The 22371-nt window shown below is 38.5% G+C and overlaps 1 protein-coding gene across 3 annotated transcripts in view; it reads right to left on the bottom strand.

The window, feature by feature from the left end:
* Positions 1 to 3020: 3020 nt before the first annotated feature.
* Positions 3021 to 22371, bottom strand: part of LOC131683743 (acetylcholine receptor subunit alpha-like 1) — a 343079-nt gene continuing 323728 nt past the window's right edge. For 2 of the 3 annotated variants that reach the window (XM_058966001.1, XM_058966000.1), the window contains exon 10: positions 3021 to 20800. In XM_058966001.1, coding sequence (XP_058821984.1) covers positions 20597 to 20800 — 204 coding nt within the window. In that variant the 3' untranslated portion in view covers positions 3021 to 20596. The remainder of the gene's footprint in view (positions 20801 to 22371) is intronic. The other variant, XR_009304555.1, reaches the window with a different exon arrangement.

Below are 22371 nucleotides of genomic sequence, written 5' to 3'. Positions count from 1 at the left end.
AGCTGTCACTATTGATACCAATGATGTACGTGAGACTACATGGTACCTCAGAGACTGAAACAAACATATGACGCAACTTTTTGGGGAATAGGAGATATATAAAGTAGTCATGAGGTTTCCGTGGCGGGGAATGAAGAGGTGAACGGCAACACTGCTGCTCAAAAGTGGGGAGGACGTGTTTCGGTCTTGAAATCTCCGCATCTCGAATTTTATTTCAAGGCGATTCCTTCAGCCCGCTTTAGTTTGGTTTGGGACATGCAATCGAAACGGGCTTGACTCTCAGATAAGGTATGGAAAAAGTAACCCTGAAGAGGTGAAACCATACCTTCTACGTGGATGTTTGCAAGAGTCGTATCCACCAAACAAGTCGAAAGTATCAATGGCGACATCAGCATTGAGTTTGGCGTGGAGAAAAGCCGATCTGTTCAGTTGCAATCATTATTGGGCGATTGGTCAAGCCTGGTAGCTACGAGATCGACGAAAGTAAGATGATTTGGGAAATAGTTTTTAGCGAATTTCTCAGGTATCTCGAGTAATCGCAGCTTCCCGAAACTAGCAACTCCGATAACAATCTTGAACTCAGAGATAAGATCTTGAGTCGACTAAATTAGACCTTGAATGTGAGGAAGAGCATTTAACACGTTTGCTGTCCTTGTGTTCACCTACAGTTTAGCGTCATCAAATGGAGTGATAGCTCCCTCTCCTCTAGTAAACCACCAGCAAATCATGCTTTATTGATCGCCGCAATTGATAGCGCACAAGCCTCCTCTCGATCCAGGAACCGACCGATCCCTTCAGTTATTCTGAATAAGCACTCCACTTCACATCATTCGAGCATCTATTGCTAGAGGAATTTTTCCACCTTGCAGGAAATCCGCAAACATGTGCTCAGTCCATAAAAAGGGTAATAAAGTAATTGTTCGAGCTCGCGATTATGGAATCTCTTGAGGCTCAACACGACCAATACGACTTCACGCCTGGACGGTCAGCCACCTATGTTTAATATCCGACATAACAGAGAGTATGGAACATCGCGCTCTAACCGATGTTCTTTCCATCGACTTATCTGCCACTTTCATTAAGATGAAATACGACATAGAAACGCAAAAATAGAGAGATTCGGAGCAAATGGTAGTGTTCTGCAGTAATTCCAATTCTACCTCACTGACCGCACAGATAGCGGTTGTCAAAGAAGATTGACATGCCCACACATTCGCTTCTACATTTGGAATACCTCAAGGAAGCCACTGGGGACCATTGATGTTCCTGCTATACTTCAATGAGATACATCTAGTTGTGAAAACTCCCCGATTTTTCTTGACGGATAATTTCAAGATTCTTCATCTAATTTGTTCAAATGAAGAATGCCGATTTCTCCAACAGCAGCTCTAAGTCTTTGCTGGTAAGTGTATGGATTCGATTTATTTTAACTACCGTTTACTAGAAATAGATATTGAACACGTCAGTCACGCGACTGACGTGGAATATCTACCTACGTTTAAACAACACGTCTCAGTTGGCAGTTGGTAAGGTGTTTCGAGCACTGTGAAACCATCCAGCGTCACTCCGTAAACTTTCGTGGACAGATCCTGTCCTACCTAGCTATGAAAACCAGTGTCAAATGATTCAGCTGGAACCCCTATATGTTCGAAGCAATACCGCAAGAACTTTGTTCATTGCTGAAACTGAGCAAGGTCGTATAGATACCCCAGCTATTTTGGAACAAATCAACATAAACTTCGCACCTAATGCGCAACAACATTATTATCCGATTACCGACACACTAATTATAGTAGGTATGGAGCCATCACTGGCCTACAAAGAATTTTTTTTTATTTTATTTCAATTATAGAGGTTTTAACCTTAAGGTCATTCGCCTCTTCGGGTTAGAAAAATCTCTTATGAAAAATTTCTAACCCTATGTGCGGGACGGGACTCGAACCCAGGGCGCTGCGTACAAGGCAATCGATTTACCAACTACGCTACGCCCACCCCCACCTACAAAGAATTTTTAACCAGGTTTCTTCAACATTCCATTTCAACGTTTCTCGACAAACTCTGCGTATACGTTTTTCTAGACTTTTTAATCGATTTGTTACCAAATTTGACCTTTTTATTCATTTTTATATAATTTTTGTGTGACATCATTGCACAGTGGTCCTGAATGCAGGAATTTTGAATTTTTGCTAAAATTAAATGATTTACAATATGTTTGGCAAGGTTGTTGTACTTTGTAAGGTCCTTCTTTTTGCTTAAACAGATGCTAGGGTGGTTCTAATTTTAGTAATATTTAAAATTAAACTTTTCAACGGATCGAGATAGAGAATTACTGTCTTTGATAAAGTTGTGGAGCAACACATTTTAGACAAATTTGCTGAAGACATGCAAGCTCTAGCTTTTATACTTTCCATTGTACGAGAAATCCAAATATAAGCTTTAGGGTGTTTCTTAAAAAATCGGTTTCATTTCTATAACTTTTGTAGTTTTTATTGTACTAAAGTACCCTTGGACAACTTGAAGATTATTTTAGGGCGCATAATTTGCTTTAAAACACCAACTACTAAACTTTTTTCGTTTCAAAGTTATGAGAACTTTTATATAAAAAAATTAACTTTTTCAAATAGCATTATCTTCGATTAGGGCACTTAACATTAAATACCGTTGCTGTCATATGAAATAGCATGCTTTGTAGTATAGATCACCAGAAAATGGTAAATACGATATTTTTTATATCTTGCAATATTTACTCAAACAATAGTTTATTTTTAGTAGAAAGGATATATAACTATCTAACGAGAGAAGCTAGAGGTTCGATATATTAAGACAAATTGTTCTTCTTCAAAATATCTGAAAGTATTTCTAAACTGATCTCAATGAAAAATCAAAACTGAAAAAGTTGTACTAAGAAAATCATTTTTTAAGAAACACCCTAATTTTTTTTGGTATTTTTTTTTGTAAAATGACATTGCGTTTTAGAGTCTTCGACAAAGCTTTTTAAATTTTATTTTCTTCAATTTTTTGAAAGACAGCAAAATTCTATCTCGAACCATTAAAAAGTAAATTTTCTGATTTTAAAAACTTTACAGCCACCAAGTGCAATATTTTATCAAGAAAACGGAACAATATTTTTTATATTGTCCACCGTGAAAGTAAATTTAACAAATTACAAAGGGTCAATTAATGAAAAACAAAAATTTTAATTTTTTTTTTCAGTTTTCATCTTTCTCCAACAAATCCTTCTGATCTTTTTCAGAGCTTTTGAAGACGAACATTTTCTTCTAACACATCTTCTGTTATTCAAAAGATAAAAGCACTTAATGATATATTATTTTTTTAATTTAATTTATTAAAATGTTAAATTTTATTTAATAAAATGTTAAAAAATATTGTTTTCGCCATTTTTTTGCTCAATTATAACTAATTATAACTAATCATGATCTTATTTATAGTTTAAAAAGAATTATCTTTTGTTTGCCCCAATGAGTGATATTGTTATGCCTAAAGACCCTATTTATGGAGAAAAATGCTTACAACTCATACATGTGACATGAAACAAATTATTCGCCATAAAACAACCTTAAAGTTGTCTGAAGATTACTTCGCTTTAAAGTCAATACCGCAAAAGTTATTTAAATATAACAATAAGCAATATAAGCAACACCCTAACCATCGATTTTAAATTTGTTGTAGAACAAAAAGTACGACAGATAGAGCTTACATGTCTTCAGCAAACTTTTTCAAAATTCGTCGTTCTACAACTTCGCTGAAAGTCTCTTGGCTCTATCTGGAATGATTAAAAAGTTATTTTATTGATCTTGGTAAAATTAGAACCACCCTAACTGTTGTATTAACAAAAAAGGGGCTCACAAACTACGGAAACTTCTCCAAAGACTTAATTAGGCTAAGTTGTTTAGTTTTAGTAAAAACTCAAAATTTCTGCTAAATTTGCATTCTGGACCGCTGTGCATTGGCGCTTTGATATGATATAGTGTATAAAACAAACAAATAAATAGAAGATATATGTTGGTTCAATCACATTCTCACCTCCAAAAATACCGTTGAGAATTCCAAGGAACTTTTTTGCCTTTCTCGTATAAAGAAAGGCTATGCAAGCACTGTAAAAATCGACTTTTTAACGGAGGCCCGGAGGGCCGAGTGTCATACACCATTCGATTCAGTTCGTCGAGATCGGCAAATGTCTGTGTGTGTGTATGTATATGTGTGTGTATGTGTGTGTGTCATTTAAACTCACACAATTTTCTCAGAGATGGCTGAACCGATTTTCGCAAACTTAGTTTCATATGAAAGGTATAACGCTCCCATAAGCTGCTATTGAATTTTTAGTTGATCCGACTTCCGGTTCCGGAGTTACGGGTTGAAGAGTGCGGTCACACAGCAAATTCCCATATAAACTGGTACCACCATGATGTTCAAATGATGTAAAACATATTAAAATTGATGTAACATTACTCTAGTTTGCGGGTCTGGATCACTAATGATCAATCAAAGCAGCTTTGACCACATTGGCCACATATGACGGTTCATGACGCCCCCGGGGAACCCGCCAAGTTCTTAAGCTAATATCACACCCATTCCCCAACGAATTCTCTACCGATTTTTACAAACTTGATTTCAAATGAAAGATACAGTAATGCCATTGATCGCTGCTGAATTTCATTCTGTTCTGACTCTTGCTTCCGGAGTTACAAGGGTGTTAGTAAGGATACACTGGAATTTCCCATATAAATCGGTACAATCGTAATACCTCAGAGGCTAAAAACTATTGAAATGGTCACCAAATTACTTCTTATCGCAGATCTAGATCACTGATTGCCAATTAAACATTCTTTGAATATATTGTCCACTATCGACGATTCCGGAAGTCCGGAATTCCGGGCATATTCCACAAATAAAGTCACATCGGTTCTTCGGTGATGACTGAACCGATTTTCTCAAACCAAGTCTCAAATGGAAGGCAAAATATGCAGCTGAGTATTGCATCAGAGCTCCTCCGCCCCCCCGCCTTGCCCTTACATTTCCCTCCTTCATCACTACCGTCCCCTTGGACCACCCTCACGCCCGCATTTCCTTCATCCACCCCGTATACCAAAATAAGATGAAGGATTTCTGACGCATCCTCCACTCCCACTCTACTAACCCCGCATTCCCTCCACTTTTAAACCCATTCCACCAACATTTCAAAATATAATCACATGAAGATAACATGTAACTCATGCTGATTAAGCTAATTAAATACTATTCTTTTGCCTTTCTCATATAGAAAGGTTACGCAATTGCTCCAAAAACCGACTTTCTAACCGAGGCCCGGAGCGCCGAGTCTCATATAGCATTCGACACAGTTCGCCGAGATCGCAAAATATCTGTGTGTATGTATGTGTGTATGTATGTATGTATGTATGTATGTATGTATGTATGTATGTATGTGTATGTATGTATGTATGTATGTATGTATGTATGTATGTATGTATGTATGTATGTATGTATGTATGTATGTATGTATGTATGTATGTATGTATGTATGTATGTATGTATGTATGTATGTATGTATGTATGTATGTATGTATGTATGTATGTATGTATGTATGTATGTATGTATGTATGTATGTATGTATGTATGTGTGTATGTGCGGATTTGTTAACAAAATGTCCACATCGGTTTTTTGGAGATGGCTGAACCGATTTTTACAAACTAAGATTCAAATGAAAGGTATACTATTCCCATAGATTGCTATTGAATTTGATTTTCAACCGACATCTTGTCCCGGATTACGAGTTGAAGAGTATGGTTACAAAACAAAATTTGTTGATTTGTCCACATCGGTTTCTCAGAATTTTCTGAACCGATTTTGACAAACTTGATTTTAAATGGAAGGTCCATCAGCTGCTGTTGAATTTTGTGTGGATCCGAGTTCTGGTTCCTGAATTACAGGGTGATTCGTACGATCACGCAGCAAATCTCGATTCTAACGAGTTCTGCGATGAATGTAAAAAGGTGAAATTTCTCAATAGAAAGGTATTGCAATTGCTCTGAAAACCGACTTTTTAACGGAGGCCCGGAGGGCCGAGTGACATATACCATTCGATTCAGTTCGTCGAGTTCGGCAAATGTCTCTGTGTGTGTATGTATGTGTGTATGTATGTATGTGTGTATGTGCGTATGTGTGTGTGTATGTTACAAAAAAGGTCACTCATTTTTCTCAGAGATGGCTGAACCGATTTTGACACGCAGAAAATGTCGATTTTAATAAATTCTGCAATGAATGCATAAAGGTGAAATTTTTTCGAAAATATGACCACAACTGCTTCGATTTGTAGTATTAGGTCACTAACATCCATTCAAAGTCTATTTGGCCACATTGGCCACCATCATCGGTTCCGGAAGCCCCGGCGGAAGTATCTAAATTCAGAATAACAGTCACATCGGTTTCTCGGAGATGGCTAGACCGATTCGACTAAACTTGGCCTCAAATGAAAAGTATTGCGTCCCCGTAAATGGCTATTTAATTTCATCCCGATCCGACTTCCGGTTCCGGAGTTATAGGTTGTGGCGTGCGATCACATAGCAAATTGTGATTCAAACCGATACTCCGATGAAAGCAAAAAAGGTAAAAATTTCGCTAAAATGTCTCTCAAACAACTTAAATTTGCTGTTCTAGGTCACCGACGGCCAACCAAACTTTCGTTCACTACATTGACCACCCTAGACGGTTCCGGAAGTGCCCGGGAAAAGCGGCCATCTTTCAAAATTTACGAACTCACATCAGTTTCCCGGAAATGGTTGGGCCAATTTTCACAAACTTAGTCCCAAATGATAGCTATAATATCCCCACAGATGTTTATAAAATTTCGTACGGATCGCTTATATGGGGCAGGAAATATAGACTAAATCGTCCGGTCACATATGAAATTCCCATATAAGCCGGAACTCAAATTTTTTTTCAAAGGAAAAAAAAATTTTAGAAATCGAATTCGTATTTTTGATGCCAAACATCTTTAAAATGCATGAAACGTCGAGATTTTATGTTATCTCGAAAAAATTTTTTTTTGTAAAAATCGGCTTTTTGGGACTTTGCCGATTTTGCACCTTTTTTTTCAGTTCAATATTACCGTGGCTGTTTTTTCTTCTTCAAAATTTTAGAACTCGAATAATGATTTATTTTCCTGTATATAGTTGTCATGTGATGTACAATAATAAAATGTAATATATGCATTTAAAAGCTTTTAATTAATATAAACAGCGCACACATTCTCGTGATTCATGATTGAGAAAGGCACAATTGCACCGCTAGGTGGATTAAAATAGGTTTTTTCAGGTGTCGTTTATGACAGATTCCACTTCTTCGTACTTTGACACGAATCTTTTACTATTATGTATGCTAGTGTGCAAAACCGTGCAGGCGAATTTCCGTCATGTCGATGTCCATATTCACAGGGTTCTTGGTTTTGACGTGTTGATATTCGACCTCATGCTACACGTTCTCTTTCACTGCGAAGATTTTATCCTCGGCTAAGCAGCTAAACGTTATCCGCACTACATTTCGAGTATGATGCAGTTGCATGTGTAAGGTTTCTGTAAGCACAAGCTCCATTTTCACCTTAATCAACTGTTCCGCATCGCTCCCTGTCGATCTAAAACAGGGCTGTGTAAAGTCAATCGAGGAAGAAAAATTGTACAGGATTGCAGGATTGTTCACTACTGAAGTAATTGAGTAATTTTTCAGTACCCAAGATCTGGCGTCATGTCATCGTTATTATGCCATTTTATGACATAACATTTTGGGATAAAGTTACTTCGATGGTTTGAAATTACTAAAAAGTGGTGTTTTCAACATATTGAAGATATTCTATCATCAATACACATTTAGGACATGTGTGTTTATATTTTTAGTGAAAACCCTCAATATAGTAACCGATCTTCAGCTAAATCGAGAAATTACTATAGAAACCATTGAAACATCGATAGTCTTCTCTGTAACGTTTATAAATTTCAAGATGTTCAATCTCAAACTCGTGTGTGTTTATAAAATATTTCTGATGAACCTATTTGTTTTAGACTGGGAATCGGCGTTTCAGTCTGTTAAGTTTCATAAAAAAACTCCTGTATGTTCCCTTCCTCCGACGTTTCGGAGCTTATTGAACCTTTCTCAAGGAAACCAATAAGGACCGAAACTTCGGAAGAAGAGAATATGCACGAGTTTTTTTTATTAAAAATAAAGTGAAACGCCGATTTATAACCTAGAAATAAAACAAAATGAATCGAATAAACAGCAAAAAATATGGGTAAAAGATTCATAAATAAAACAAGCACCCCCCCCCCCCTCCCCGCAACAAATCTTTCGATCACTGATGCTGAAAAATAACTCCAATGTTTCAATGGCAACCATTCGCATCAAATGATGATCCGATTAAATATGTTTAACCACAGGCAAATGACTACTTCACGAACATCCCTGTTTTGTTTAATTGAATATATATATGCTTCATAGTAAATATACCGAGAGTCCGACCAGCGCGTTTGTTTTGTTCCATATCATCAACATATTTTCCCTCGATCCATCTTTCCTCTTTGTTTGTATGAAACTTACTTGCATATCGCTGTGTGTACACTGCCATAATGCAGTGAAATCTCACAACTCAGTTTACGTGTTCCGTCTGCCAACCAGTCTGCTCTTTGTGGGTGAATCGGAGGAAAAGTTTGAACACTGCGCGCGTGTGTGAGTGTGTGGGGTGTGGGCGGAAATGGGATGGGGCTGCGGTGCTTAATATTTGTATCGGGTTTTACTGATGTTTTTTTTTTTGCTTGCGGCTTCGAATCTATCCTCGTTTGCTTCCTTCTAGTTTTGTTTCTTGGGTAAGAGCCAAATACACGACATGTGATTGGAAGACACTCGATTTGAAATCAGGGTCATGCCATAATGTTCAAAAATGTATTACTTGTTACTTTTATTCCCTTCTATTGTTTTTCACGTAATTATTCGTATTTACAAATTAATTACACCAGTTGAGCGAAACGGTTGATGGCATTCGTTTTCTAGACAGTGTATAGTCTGTTGCATTTTTTTTGTTTTTTTTTTCTCTGCGGTTGTGGCTTACAAATGGAACTGAAACAGCTACTGTTGCGTAAATGGTTTAAAAATTAAAACTAATTAACGTCAACTGAACGAGGCATTTGTCGTTTTTAATTTAGTGTGCATTGCACAGACTACAAAAATATACATTCGTTGTGTTCTTGATGTACTTATTAATACAATTTATTTTAAATGCGATTTTATTGTGTCACAATATATATGCACTATACCACTTCAGTTTGGGATTTTCCGTTTATTTTTTGTGAGTTACGCAGTAGCTGCACAAATGAAAATATGTTTATCGATCAAATTTTCACGCCTGCGGAACCGGTGCGAAGAAGAGGATTGGATGGTTGGGTATTTAAATAAGAACTTATTCATAAATCATACTACTTGTTCTCGGTAAAAGCACCATTTTGACACGCTTGGACCATCCTCCCTCTCCGTTTGTTATTACCATGTTAGGAATTCGATATTTTCGAAATTTGCATTGATTTTCGTCGGCGCGATAAAAACAAACAGAGGGGACTGGCCAGTTGAAACCAAATGGTGCACTACTCTGGAATGTCGTTGGGAGTGAACGAGTAGTGCAGTTGTAGTCTGCATCACGATTATCCACTGGTCGCATGCCAACATTGGTGGAACGTGATTTTCATCACCGTTTGTAACGATAAATATTATCGACAATTCATTGAGCCATAATACAACACACACTTATGAAACTAATGGCTAGAATTGAAGATACTCAACACGTTTACTATCGCTTGTCATTTCTCCCCTTTTAAGTTTGAGCTATATTATTTTAACACCACTTCTCAACAAAAAAAAATCAACGCTCTGTCACTTTAAGTTTACATTTATTTTTTATAGTGTTTTAATATCATGGACGAATCAATTGATTTTCGCAACTGCGTGTTTTCCGAAAACTACGATCATCCTCGAGCATAACTGATCCAAATTTCCACGTAAGAATAAGAACTAATCATTCTCCAAGTAACGAGTGTCAAGCTAATTTTGCCAACAAAACGTTCAACGATGGTCAAACAAAAACGGAGCATTGCAAGATTTGAGCTACACAAAATGTGTCCTAATAATACACTTACTTTTGAAATCTTCCGTTCGACGATAATAGTAGTAGTAGTTTCGTATAAAAAATGAACTAAACATGACCCGTACCAGCGAAACGGCTGGCCAGCTACTTTTTACACAAACCAATTCATTCGTCTTCTGTACATGTTAACTTTGAGCACATTTTAAATGTTTTCGCTTGAGTATATTTATTCCATTGTTGGATTTTTTTTTATCATTATAAGTTCAGTTTAGTCACTTTTTTTTCTTCTTTAGCCATATGCGCTGCATATTTCCCGCCTCGGTTCGGTTGCATTTCACGTTCAGTGGGTGCTGCCTTTAATTTTTTTATTGATTTTCTGAGCATTTTCGTATGAAAATAATTAAAAATTACTTGACAAACATATTTGCAAGTTAAGAGCCTAGTTTTTATGTTTTTGCTATGTACAAGGTAGAGTTTTTTCCGTTTTTTTCGCGTGATTGTTTTTATACCAAAATGTGTAGTACTGTAATTCATCGAAACAGCGCTAATACGATGCAACCCAGTGGGGCAGTCATCGAGCGGCTAATTTGCTAGAGACAAAATAACTTCATTTTCCATGTTAAGGTGAACTACTTCGAACGTTTGCTATTGGTGAATAATAGTATTGCTGGCATTGCTGGGCATTTTTGTTATAGATTAAAATAAAAAGTGTAAATTGGCATCTGAAAGCAAATGGTAAAGTAGATATATACACGGTCGTAACTTACTTGTTTATTGAAAAATTAAGAACATCTAAACGTACACACTCAATCTTGTTCTACCGAATTCCAGCTTTTTTCACTACTTTTACCGAGTTTTGCACAGTCGAGCACTCAGCTAACAAAGCTTTTACCGAGATCTCAGTAGAAGTGACGTTTGTTTTGAATAAACTCGGTAAATATATCGCTGAAAATCAGTAAATTAACGCCACTTTGCTGAGCTATCAGTTGAAAAAATTTACCGACTGTTCAGCTGTGCGGAAATTACCGAACTGAATTAAGTGTGTAAGGACTAATATAATTTCACCAGCGATAACAGCAGGGATGAATACAAGAACTCGAGTGAAGGAGCACTAATTGATCCCCAAGCAGCAGTAGTCTACTATTATTGAAGTAAAGAATAAAAGGAACAAATAGGGCAACAAATTGTGTACCATGCGGGACTTGAGATATACTACCAGAATATTAGAGGACTGCGTGCACAAATTGATGACTTGTTTGTCGCTGTTTTGGATGGTGAGCATGGTGTTATTGTTCCTGCTGAGACGTGGCTGAACGATGACATAAATTCACTTCAACTGATCGGTTCAATGTATACGGTTCATCGCAACGATCGTGACACAATCAGTGCTGAAAAAACGGTATGGAGATGCACTCATAGCTGTGTCCAATAGATTGTTGTTCGAATGAAAACCTAGTGTTGTCTGCAATTTCGAACAACTTTGGGTACGCATACGTATACGTATTAGGTATACGTGAAACGAGATGCCTTTGTTAAACATGCAACAAATGTCAACAGGTACTAACCATCGTAATCGAATGCTCGATCTTTTGTTTGTTTACGAGGAAATTTCACCAAACTGCTCTGTTTTGGAAGCACGCGAGCTTTTAATTGGCATCGATTAACGTCATCCTCCCCTACTAGGTCCGCAGACAAGTTAAATTTGATGAATTGACTGATGACTTGTGAAAGCCGACTTCACTGAACTACTTAACTCATTTCAGACAACTGACTAGGTGTCCTTGAGAAATCATCCAACTGATATTGGAAAGCTGAAGCCAACAGGATTGGACTTGGAGGACGCTCCGGCCGAACAAAATTCGCCGCCGCACGAAGTTGATTATCTACAAGACGCTGATTGAACCGGTTGTCCTCTACGGCCACGAGACCTGGACTATGCTTCTGGAGGACCAATACGCCCTTGAAGTTTTCGAAAGGTGTTGCGTACCATTTATGGTGGCGTGCAGATGGAAGACGGAACGTGGTGCAGGCGAATGAACTATGAGTTGCATCAGCTGCGGTTCTTCCATCGCGCATACCGCAAAAATAGGACGTTTGCGGTGGGCTGGACACGTCGTAAGAATGTCGGACGATAACCCGGTGAAGATGGTTCTGTTCGAAGACTGCGAGGCGGGCGACAAGCAGCAATGGACCGAGTAGCGTGCAGTCGGCTTCTGCATACAGCAAGAGACAACAAGGCTCTAGCCTGAACGGTAAGGTAAGCAATGATGTTTGCTTAGCTATTCGGGCTGTATACAATATTGTCTACGCTGACGGCCTCGAACTGTTTCTTATTATTCGATCTACATAGTCGGTTGAGCTGCAGAGACAACTAGATGCCGTCTGCAACTGGTCTACTAGGAATTTCTTGACTATCAGTGTCTCAAGATGCTCAGTGATTTTCTTCATCCACAAATGAAATCCACTTTTTGTAGAACTACATAATCAATAGGAAATTGTTCAAAAGAGTGTCAGTTGTCAGAGATCCTGGTATTCAGCAGGATTCTCAATTGTCTTTTTAGAGATAACTATTCCGACAGTACAGTACAGGAAAACAGAAATCTTGGTTTCATTGTGGGAATTACTAAGTCAATTAACTGATCCATACTGCAATCGAACGTTGTAGTTTTCGCTCGTCCGTTCTGTTCTAGAAAGTAATTGTATCATATGGTATCCTTACACTGAAATTTGGATAAACAGAATTGAAATATGCGCACCATTCCGTCGATCGCCAATACACATGAACGATTGCTTCCAAATGGGAGGGAATTTGGCTTGCTCAAAGGAACGAGTAAAAATTAAGCTCAGCGGTCAAGCCAAAGCATTGATACAAGTTCGGGCAAATCATCATCGATCATTTCAGTTTCTTCACTGCCTGTTCAATCGATTCTGGAGTAATGACGAGCTTCTACATACTATGCCCAACGTTCATTTGCCAAACAAAGGAGTGCCAAGCGTATTTATGCAACCACTCATAGGAGCATTTGATTGAAAAACCAGGCCGAAATAATTGAAATATTTGTTTGCAGCAGAAATTAATATTCAACTATAATAACAATTATATGTGAAATCAATGATTTAGTAATAATTTATAAGTTTATGTTCATATAGAAGTGCAAAAAAAGATTTCTGGCCAATCAAATAATTGCCTTAATACATATTATATATTTTTACATATTATTAGAGCCGTAGCGTGACCTTCTGGCACCCTTGACAAAGTCCCAGTTTTGCGCCCCTTCGGTGTTAACTTTGTCACTATTTTTACTTCGATTTTTGAACAATGATTTCGTGTGTAGCTTGTTTCAGATCAAAGATAATCCGCTAAGGGCCGATTTCTTCACCATCGCTTAGCTTTAAAATCAGGTTCGCCAGTACGTTTAAAACTGGCTTAAGCGTTAAGCAAGGGTGAAGAAATCAGCCCTAAGTATTGTAAAGATTTTGAAAGAACCAACGTAGACATATTCAACAGTGACAGATATCACAATAGGTCGTCCAGATAACTTGTGATATTCTGTCTGAAGCAAGCAAATGACGTTAGTGCCGCCAAGGCTTGTGTGAAGCACTATCGCGTCTACATGTCCGCCTACAAAGTTGAGATCGACGGCGGGGTCACCATTTCGAAATTGTGCGTGGATCTAATGAAGCACGGAATTGGATGTTTCAAGGTCCCTTTGCTTCATTGAGTGTAGATTTTTGAATAGAAATCGCATAGTACGCATCAATTGATTGCAAATTCTCTCTGTTTTCCGGAGACCTGCGGCGAAAAAACCGTTTGCGAGCTTTTCGTACACGATTCCGTAGGTGTCGTAGTTCAGGTGTCCAACAAGGTTCATTCCGAGTCAAATTTCTATTGGAACGACTGCGGGGGACTCTCAAATTCAAACTTTAAAACAAGTCTTCGTAGAAAATGGTCACTGCTGCGTCTGTTGTAGATACGTGAAATAAGCCAACCCAGTCAACGGAGAGCAGATCAGTATTTAGCATGTCAAAGTCGCAGCAATCAAAATCGAGTTCTGTTCGGGTATTGTCAAGTGGGTGAACCGTTTCCAAGCGTGTGTCGATTTTTAAAATAATTGGTTTGTGGTGATTGTCAATTTTTAAAATAGAAGATGGTGGGTCAATCAGCTCGATGCTAGAATCCTTCACAAACGCTAGGTCGAGGAGGCGCCTATTTACATTTAGCGAATCATTTATTTGGTGTAGGCCGACGGCGATCATCTTTTCAGTAAGACAAATTTCTTGCTCTAATGATGCATTCAGAACGACTCAGACGATACATCAGCTTCCGTCAACGTCAACGGAACGTCACCGTTCCGTCAGGATAAGTTTAATACTTTTCTCTTGTGTCCGTTCATACATGCCGTACGTCAAACCGTTCCGTGCCGTTGATGTTGTGTGTGGCGGAAGCCTGACGTATCGTATGAATCGTACTTTAACGGGTAGCATTCCGTTCACATCATCATCGAACGTCCAATTGAGGTTGGGTAGATTGTAGTCTCCAACAACAACAATTAAATCATCAGCATCTGCTTCGTCGACAAGACGCTGCACAGCATCCGGGCTTGAAATTGGTCTCAAATAAATGCCGCAAATGAAAACTGTTTGTCGAAGAAGTTTGATTCACACAACTACCCACAATCTTCAACAGAGACTGATTTGCAGTGAAGTAGAGATTTACGGCTACTAGGACACCGCCCTACGGCTTAAGGTGCTAGTAGCGGAGCTTCGGTCCCAGCGAAATATTGTGTAGTTTGAGGAAAGCTCAGTATTTCTTATGTCGGAGTGCAGCCAGGTTTCAGACAGTACGATGATGTCATAATTGTAATCGGTTTGCATTATGAAGAAGCTATTTGTTTTAGTACGCGTTCCTCTAACATTTGGGTAGTAAAGAGTGAGGTGTTCGGAAGGCGATTCTGGTAACAGAGAGTCAACATTACTCACCATCGTTGCAGAAAATTCAGCATGATGCAGACGAATACATGTACATTGCGACGACCATGCTGTTTGCGGAAGTGCAATACGAGAGCCAGCAGGTAGTTTGGGAGAAGTTACTGGTTGATTGGTGTTGCAATCCGCTGTCACGATCGGTGGTTTCCAGAAAACCAGTTTTCCAAACTCAAGGAAAACAATTCCGATTGTCCTAGTGGAAGCTAGCATTGTTTGCACGCGAAGGTCAGAACTGATTCATACCTTGTACGACACGAAGTTGTAGCTTTTTATGTCTCTGTCCTTGGGAACAAGTTTCACTACCTTCACGTCGGTTGTGTTCAGTTTGGTTGAGACAAGCGATGTTATTTGTTCATCCTTTGCGTCTGGAGCCTGAAAGGTATAGCCAAAACTTTTCCGGAACCGATTCATGTTGAGTAACAGTAATCGGCGCTTCCGTGAAGATTAGCATACCAGTGCCTCGTAGAAGTTTGGCTGGTCTGCTCTGAATCAATTCAGCAGCTTCGTCCCTGTCTCGTCTTCGTTTAGCTGAGCCGAAAGAGGTCGGACGCGATGTCGGTTGCGGGGTTGATGGTTTTGTTTCGATAATCGTTTTGAAAATGTTACGTATTTCCGATTTAATTTTATCCAGAACACTGCAACGAAATTTCCACTTTCATATTGAGACATTCACCGAAACGTACACGCCGCACCAACTGCTTTCTAAATGCCGCTGTAAGGTTGCCAATAAATTTTTGGTTTAACTAGCACATGAATTTGCTATTTACGCTTGAAATTAAGTAATGTAGTGGTAGTAGCAAGCCTACCATTTTAGTTTAAACGCAAGGACAGTTTTAAAAACAGGATTTGATTAATCAGTTTAACTCATTTAACCAATTTTATCAATCCTGTAATTTATAAAGAATTTTTGAATTATACTGAACGTGGTGAATTTAGCGCCACTTGCAACCGGTAGAATCAACCTGCAACCTGTTGCATAACCCAGGGCTGTTTTTTGGAACAACATGTGTTATCATTCAGCCCTTCGCTATGCAAAATCAATTATAACAGATGGGCTAAGCGCGGCGTTTCATGGAGCGCGGCCGTTCCTTTCAATCGGGAAAGGCCGCCTGGAATTTTGGGGAAATGCGCTAATATCATCAATCAGCTTTTCTTATGCGGCATGGACAGATAACATCGCATTTCGAAATCTTGCCTGTATCAACAGCTTCTTACAAGCACTACATAACCAAATGAGATTAAAGTTTATTCTTGCAAAGGTTTGAACTTCGCACGGACAAGGTAGTAAAATTAAGAAGAATGTTAAAAATATCTTATTATTCCAATAGCTCACATTCAAAATGGCGTAATTATGCTCAAGTTTATTTTCACTGATCTAGTAGTGTTTGGATTAAACTTAATCAGGGTATAAGAGTTTTCACTGGGACGGATTGGGAACATGAACTTTCTTAGGTAAACAAGTAAGTGCAACATAGGATATTTGCAATTCGAATCACCAACGTCTGAAGGTTTTGTTTTCTCGCGCGACTTCCAACCAGCCAACCCGAATTAAAAAATCTCTAGCTTTGACAGTTTACAGTGTTGCCAAGTTTTAGAAAATACACGTAGCATGGGTGCCAACGAATGCAGAAATTGTTGGTAACGGTTTTTGAAAATTCGAATTTCGGTCAGCTTTTCGGTCAAATACTCCTATGTGCACCAGTTAAAAGGTTACTTTATTTGCTGAGAAAATACAAGCTGCTATGAACGAAAATTCGTTCACAGATAGTGAGGTCATGATCATTTTGTGAACAGTCAATCAATTTTCATAACTCTGAGACATGTTAATAATGTAAGTAATAAAACAAGTTCTAATTATGATTTTCGTATTAAGTAAGCCTACATCCTTAGGAAAAAAATGATGAAATATTTAACAAAAATTAATAAGAGTTGATTTAAGAAAATTCTTAAACCTTTTGAGTGCTAGAATAGCAAATGGTCGAAAGACAGTCCGAACTTCAGATATATCAGAAATGGGAAACAAATTTAACGAATCCAAGAAAGGTTTTTTTTTGCAATTTGGTGGAATCACTGTCAATATTGAGTGTAAAATGGTTGTTGGAGATTAGATTACATGTGGTCATAGCTGCTAGGGAGAAATGAAAGTACGCAATCGAAAAAAAAATCTTGTAAGTTTAGGTCTCTGCGATTGACCACCGAATCATCTGTCATATCGTAAAGCTAAAGTTACATGTTCTAACATAACAAATATGCATCAGACAATACCAGCCGTAGTTCTTAGTGCCGCAGTTATAACAGAATGTGCAAAATCAACCTACAGAAGGATCGAATAATTATATACTAAATATTTTGTTGTTGTTGTTGGAGTTGTTTTTGACTGTCGTAGTTAACTAACGAATATCCATGTCTGAGTATAATTAAAACGAATGTTGACTTGCGCTCGTAAAAATTGTCCGTGAATTTTGTCATCTTTGTTATACCGAAACTTTCTAATTTACCTTTTGAACTAGCAACAATAACGTTTTTATGGCACAATACACAAAACATACAAACAGGTTATCGGACGGAACGTCAAATTGCTGTGGAACAAAATCATAACCAATAAACAACTTAGTGATTAATCTTGTCCAAGAAATAATTTTGTCCTGCTCTAAAAACAATTTTTTTGCGTCCATAACTAGACTGAACTCTCAACAATTAATACTAGTAACGGATGCTGTATCTAAATGATTTCTTTTAACAATTAGGTACTGAAGCGAAAACAAAATATTTAGAAGACTGGCAACACTGACTTTGAGTCGGAAACAGTAACAACATCTCATCCAGGCAGTAGTCCAAGTAATGGTCTACTTGTAAGTGAACGCTACCTTTGTGGGATAGATGTCATAAATGACGCTTTACATTTGTTTCGGAAAAGGAAAGAGTTGCCAGTCTTCTTGATATGTAGTCTTCGAATAATTCCTTCGCTACCTTTGACCAAAATGTGCAGATACTCACTCAAACAGAATAGTTAGTTCTAATTGTCAACATTTCCTAATCGCGGTAATAGTCGTAGTCGGTCTGAAATACTAGGTTGTTTTTGGCTCTATATGGACTAATGTTTCATGTTAACTATGAAAAGTTTCTGCTTTGTATGTAAATGTTGTTTCGTTTGGCGTCACTCCGCCCATCGCCATTGTGAGGAAGAGGCGAGCTGTAGAAAACTCTATTTTGACTGTTTGTTCAAAATTCACTATAATTTGCCTACAAATCAAGAGATACTCTACACGTGATGAGAGAGTTGGTTTTACTAATGTTTTAAATCTTCGAACCGTTCTATAAGGTCGTTGAGATTATATTTTCCTCTGTATTTTGTGTTAATGTATGTGTAGCTTCGTGACGTTATAGTTTACTTTTGTTAGTACGAATAAATTCATTGTTAATTGCATTAACTACTGTCCTCTGCATTTTTGCTGCGCTAGTTGATACTTGCTTATTACCACGTTGCTCTTAGTTTAACTTCAATTCATTCAATGATATAAAATCTAACTACATGTACACCTATAGTTTTACGAAAATGTTGTTTACTCCAATAATACTGTGTTATATAAAATACATACACGTTTGCTTTCAGTTACTCCGTCTTGTTTTTTTTTGTTTATCTAGTGATTATAGGAAGTTTTCGTTTGATCTTTGAAATGTGGGCAAGTTGTGGATCGTTGCCAAATCGCCAACTTCAAAGACGCAAGATTAGATAACCGGTTCGGTTGTTCTCACTGGAGTTTGGCTGCAGTAATTTTAGCATTCAATTATTGGGAATTTTGGTAGAATTTCCTGTAGATAAGACACTTTATTATCAGACCGGTGCATGCTGATTGTTCTTTTTCATAGTCTGCTCCAGTTCAATTCTGCTTCTGGTTCAGCTTTCCGCTTATCTCTGCGATTCGGTTCCTTGTTTTCCCCGGGCCTATTCACTGCGAAAAGTTTTCCCTGTCGCCTACACACCTAGGAAGATTTTACAATTTTTCAATTCCAAAATTAGATACATACTTTGAAACGCTACCGTTTGATTTTGTTTACTGACGGTGGTGGAGCTTTTCCTGCAACTCGTGTCCGTCGTGAAATTACGCAGGAAAACAACTGTCTTGCAATGAAGTGATTAACACAACATATCGTCGTAGAAAAAGTGTGTCAGTTTACGTCATTTGGTAAATAAACGAAGTATGATTTCACCTGCCCCGTCCCAGTGTATAAAAGTTTATGCAAATTGAATGACTAACTAAATGACGTTATCATCTACTGTGTCTGTTGTCACTTAAAAATAACTATCATTTCAATTCATCGCCCTTTATCAGGGTCAATATAAAAAATATCAACTATATTAAGAATTCGTTTCCATTTTTTTCCCTTATAATCATCTTAACGCTAGCTTTCCGAATTCCACTAGGATTGATATTTAACAAAATTCAATTATTTACACCAAGTAGTTCAACGTTTTTTTCTGCTCAACAAATTACGCTACGTCTTAAGTTCTGATTTTCATCAATCACATTGCACTCGTATCATCTTCCTCTTGCTTATTGTTGTATTTTGTTTTTGTTTTTTAATTTTTCATCCAAAATCGAAAGCTGAGCCATCGAACTCACCTGCCATTATTTACATCAACAACGGACTCAGTAGTTAGTATTGCTCTATCGTAACTGAAACGGACCGCGGACACCAGAATGTTAAAATCAAAAGCAATTTGCTCTACGAAATCACCGGCCTCATTCCGCTTGTCGTATAAAAAAGTTTTTTTTCTCCTGTTTATTAAAAACTACAGTTTGACGTACGGTATTAACATTAATTTGATTGTTATTGACATTCTTTCCTCTCGAGAAATCAAAACCAAACAGAAAACGCAAAACGGACAATCAGTAGCAGTACAAAAACGCTGTTGACTCACGTGACTGTAGGAAATTCTCCGGGATCTCCGTGTATCAGCAGCAGCGCCATCTGTTGCTGATGGTGGTAACGGTGACGGTGACGCTGCAGATCCGGCCCCACCCTGGTCGGTTTTGTGTCGTGCTGCTGTCTGGCTGAGTGGAATCAGAAGAAACCTCTTTTTCCGCATGGGCGGGCGCTGGTTGCACGAATGGCACCGTCGGCCCACCCAACCGGTTTCCAGCGCGGGCAGCGACGATGGCAGTGTGGCGAACGATGAACGTGATTGTGTGCCGCAGGGCAGCCCTCCGAAATTCACCAGCGGAAACCAACAGCGCCACTTCTACTGACGATGCGAGTGGGGTAACTTTGGCTTTGTTTAGTTGTCTGTCATGTTTTTTTTCTTTCTCGCTCTCTCTTACTCTCGTATGTTTTGAATGTGTGAGTGTTTAATTTAGGGGCGTTGTATTTTGTTGTAGTCGGATTCTTAATGGCCATCCTCGTTGACCAGGGTTCGCATCCAGTTCAGAATATACTTCCAAACGGCGGATGCGAACCCGGGCGGATGCTATACATTCTCGCTGCCCATTTTGAGCAGTTCCATCTTCTTCTTGGCAATCTTGGAGTACATCGCATCGATCGGCTGGGTGGTGTCGTACAAACTGGGTGCCTGCAGAATAATCAGGGCCGTGCCACTCACGCAGGCTATCGTGAATATCCACAGAAACAGACGATCTAGGACGAGTGCTACGTATTTCCAGTCTTCTTCTATCTGCAATGAAAAAAGTAGCAATAAGATCTTTAGCGAGAGAATGGCGTCAACACACGAATGAAAATGTTTGGAATTTATCGACCGGTTTCAGAATCGGTCCGCCGAAAAAATCACAGGACATGTAGCTTTTAATTTGTTGTTTAACATTTTGTGTTTTTATTTTACATATTTCAACACTTCTTTGGGCCAGTTATGAAAACGCCGGTTTTCATACCATTGCAGTTAACCAAATAGCAACACGTGTTCTCGTTTAGAGGTGTGCGCCGATGAAAATTGTCGTTATCGGCGGCGTTGGTATGGTTTGGGCTGGCGGCGGCGACGTATCAGCGTGACGCCGTCCTTTAAAATCATCGACGGCGGCGGCGCCGCAATGCTGCGTGGGATATTTTTTGATTTGAATGGGAAATGGGACTTCTTACTCAATCATCTTGCTATGCTGGCTATTGTGTTCGCGTGTTTCAAAATTAAACCAAATATTGATGACGTAGCGGTTTCATCAGCTATAAGTATAACACTGTGTTTTTCATTCGGGAAAGAATTTTATTTGAGAAAATGGAAATAAAATGAAAGTATTTTCAGCAGACCCAAAATTGCGATTGCTTCGGATGAATCTAAGTCACCGGTCCTAAGACTTGGAAAGCCAACCGTTACGAATATCGACGCTACACAGTTTCAGAAAGCATGAACAGCTTTACGCCATCCAATTCATTTTAATAAATATTCCTCTGAGATAAAACAACAAGACCTGGTATTCAGTTTACTTTCTACTTTTGCCTAAGTCAGGCCTACAACCGAGTGAAATGAGTGAGAACTACCAGCCTCTCCATCTAGTATGCATTGTCTCGAATACAAAGGAAACGTATTTATTCTTGCCATAATGAGTAAAGTTGATGTAGGATCGTTAATCCGACCCTACACCGCGATCATTCACTTTGAATATTGTTCTGTACGACTGAGTTGTCGTGAAGCGGAATATTTTCGAAATGTTAAAATGGAGCTTTTAGTACCTGCGCAACGCAGCACTGAACATGTTGGACTATGCCGACATATTCGTTTTGTCCATCAACATAAAACGCGTAGTTGAAAGTGACAGCATAGAGATTAAGATTCCCGTGTATATGAAAAATGACAATATGGAGGTAAAGTGACATGACCGCATTCCCCTACCAATTGCAAAATGCATGCCACCTTACGAACAAGTACAATCTTGGAGAAACTTTCTTATGTTGAGAATGCGGAACGAAAGACCCTACCTAACTATGCAACTCAACAGTCACGAAATTATTAAATAAACCGCGCAATGCCCCCATGTATTGAAATCAGATGCCATACCATGAACTAGGGTGACCATATCAGACGAGTAAAAAACCAGGACAGTCGAAAGGGTACTGCTTCCCCCCGTTATCTCTCAATCGATATTGCCTTCTCCGCATGTTTTCGGCAGTTAAAAGGTTCTGGGGTCAGGCAGGCAGAGCTTCGACAATAAAAAAAATTGAGAAGTTTTCAGCACTAATAACACGACATTGACGTAAATCAGAAACATCAGCTATCCCAAGTAGCTTTCCTGCACT

This window comes from Topomyia yanbarensis, chromosome 2 (genome assembly GCF_030247195.1).
Source record: "Topomyia yanbarensis strain Yona2022 chromosome 2, ASM3024719v1, whole genome shotgun sequence".
NCBI lineage: Eukaryota > Metazoa > Arthropoda > Insecta > Diptera > Culicidae > Topomyia > Topomyia yanbarensis.
Note: the sequence above shows the minus strand (reverse complement) of the source record. Positions and strands in the feature narration are given on the sequence as shown.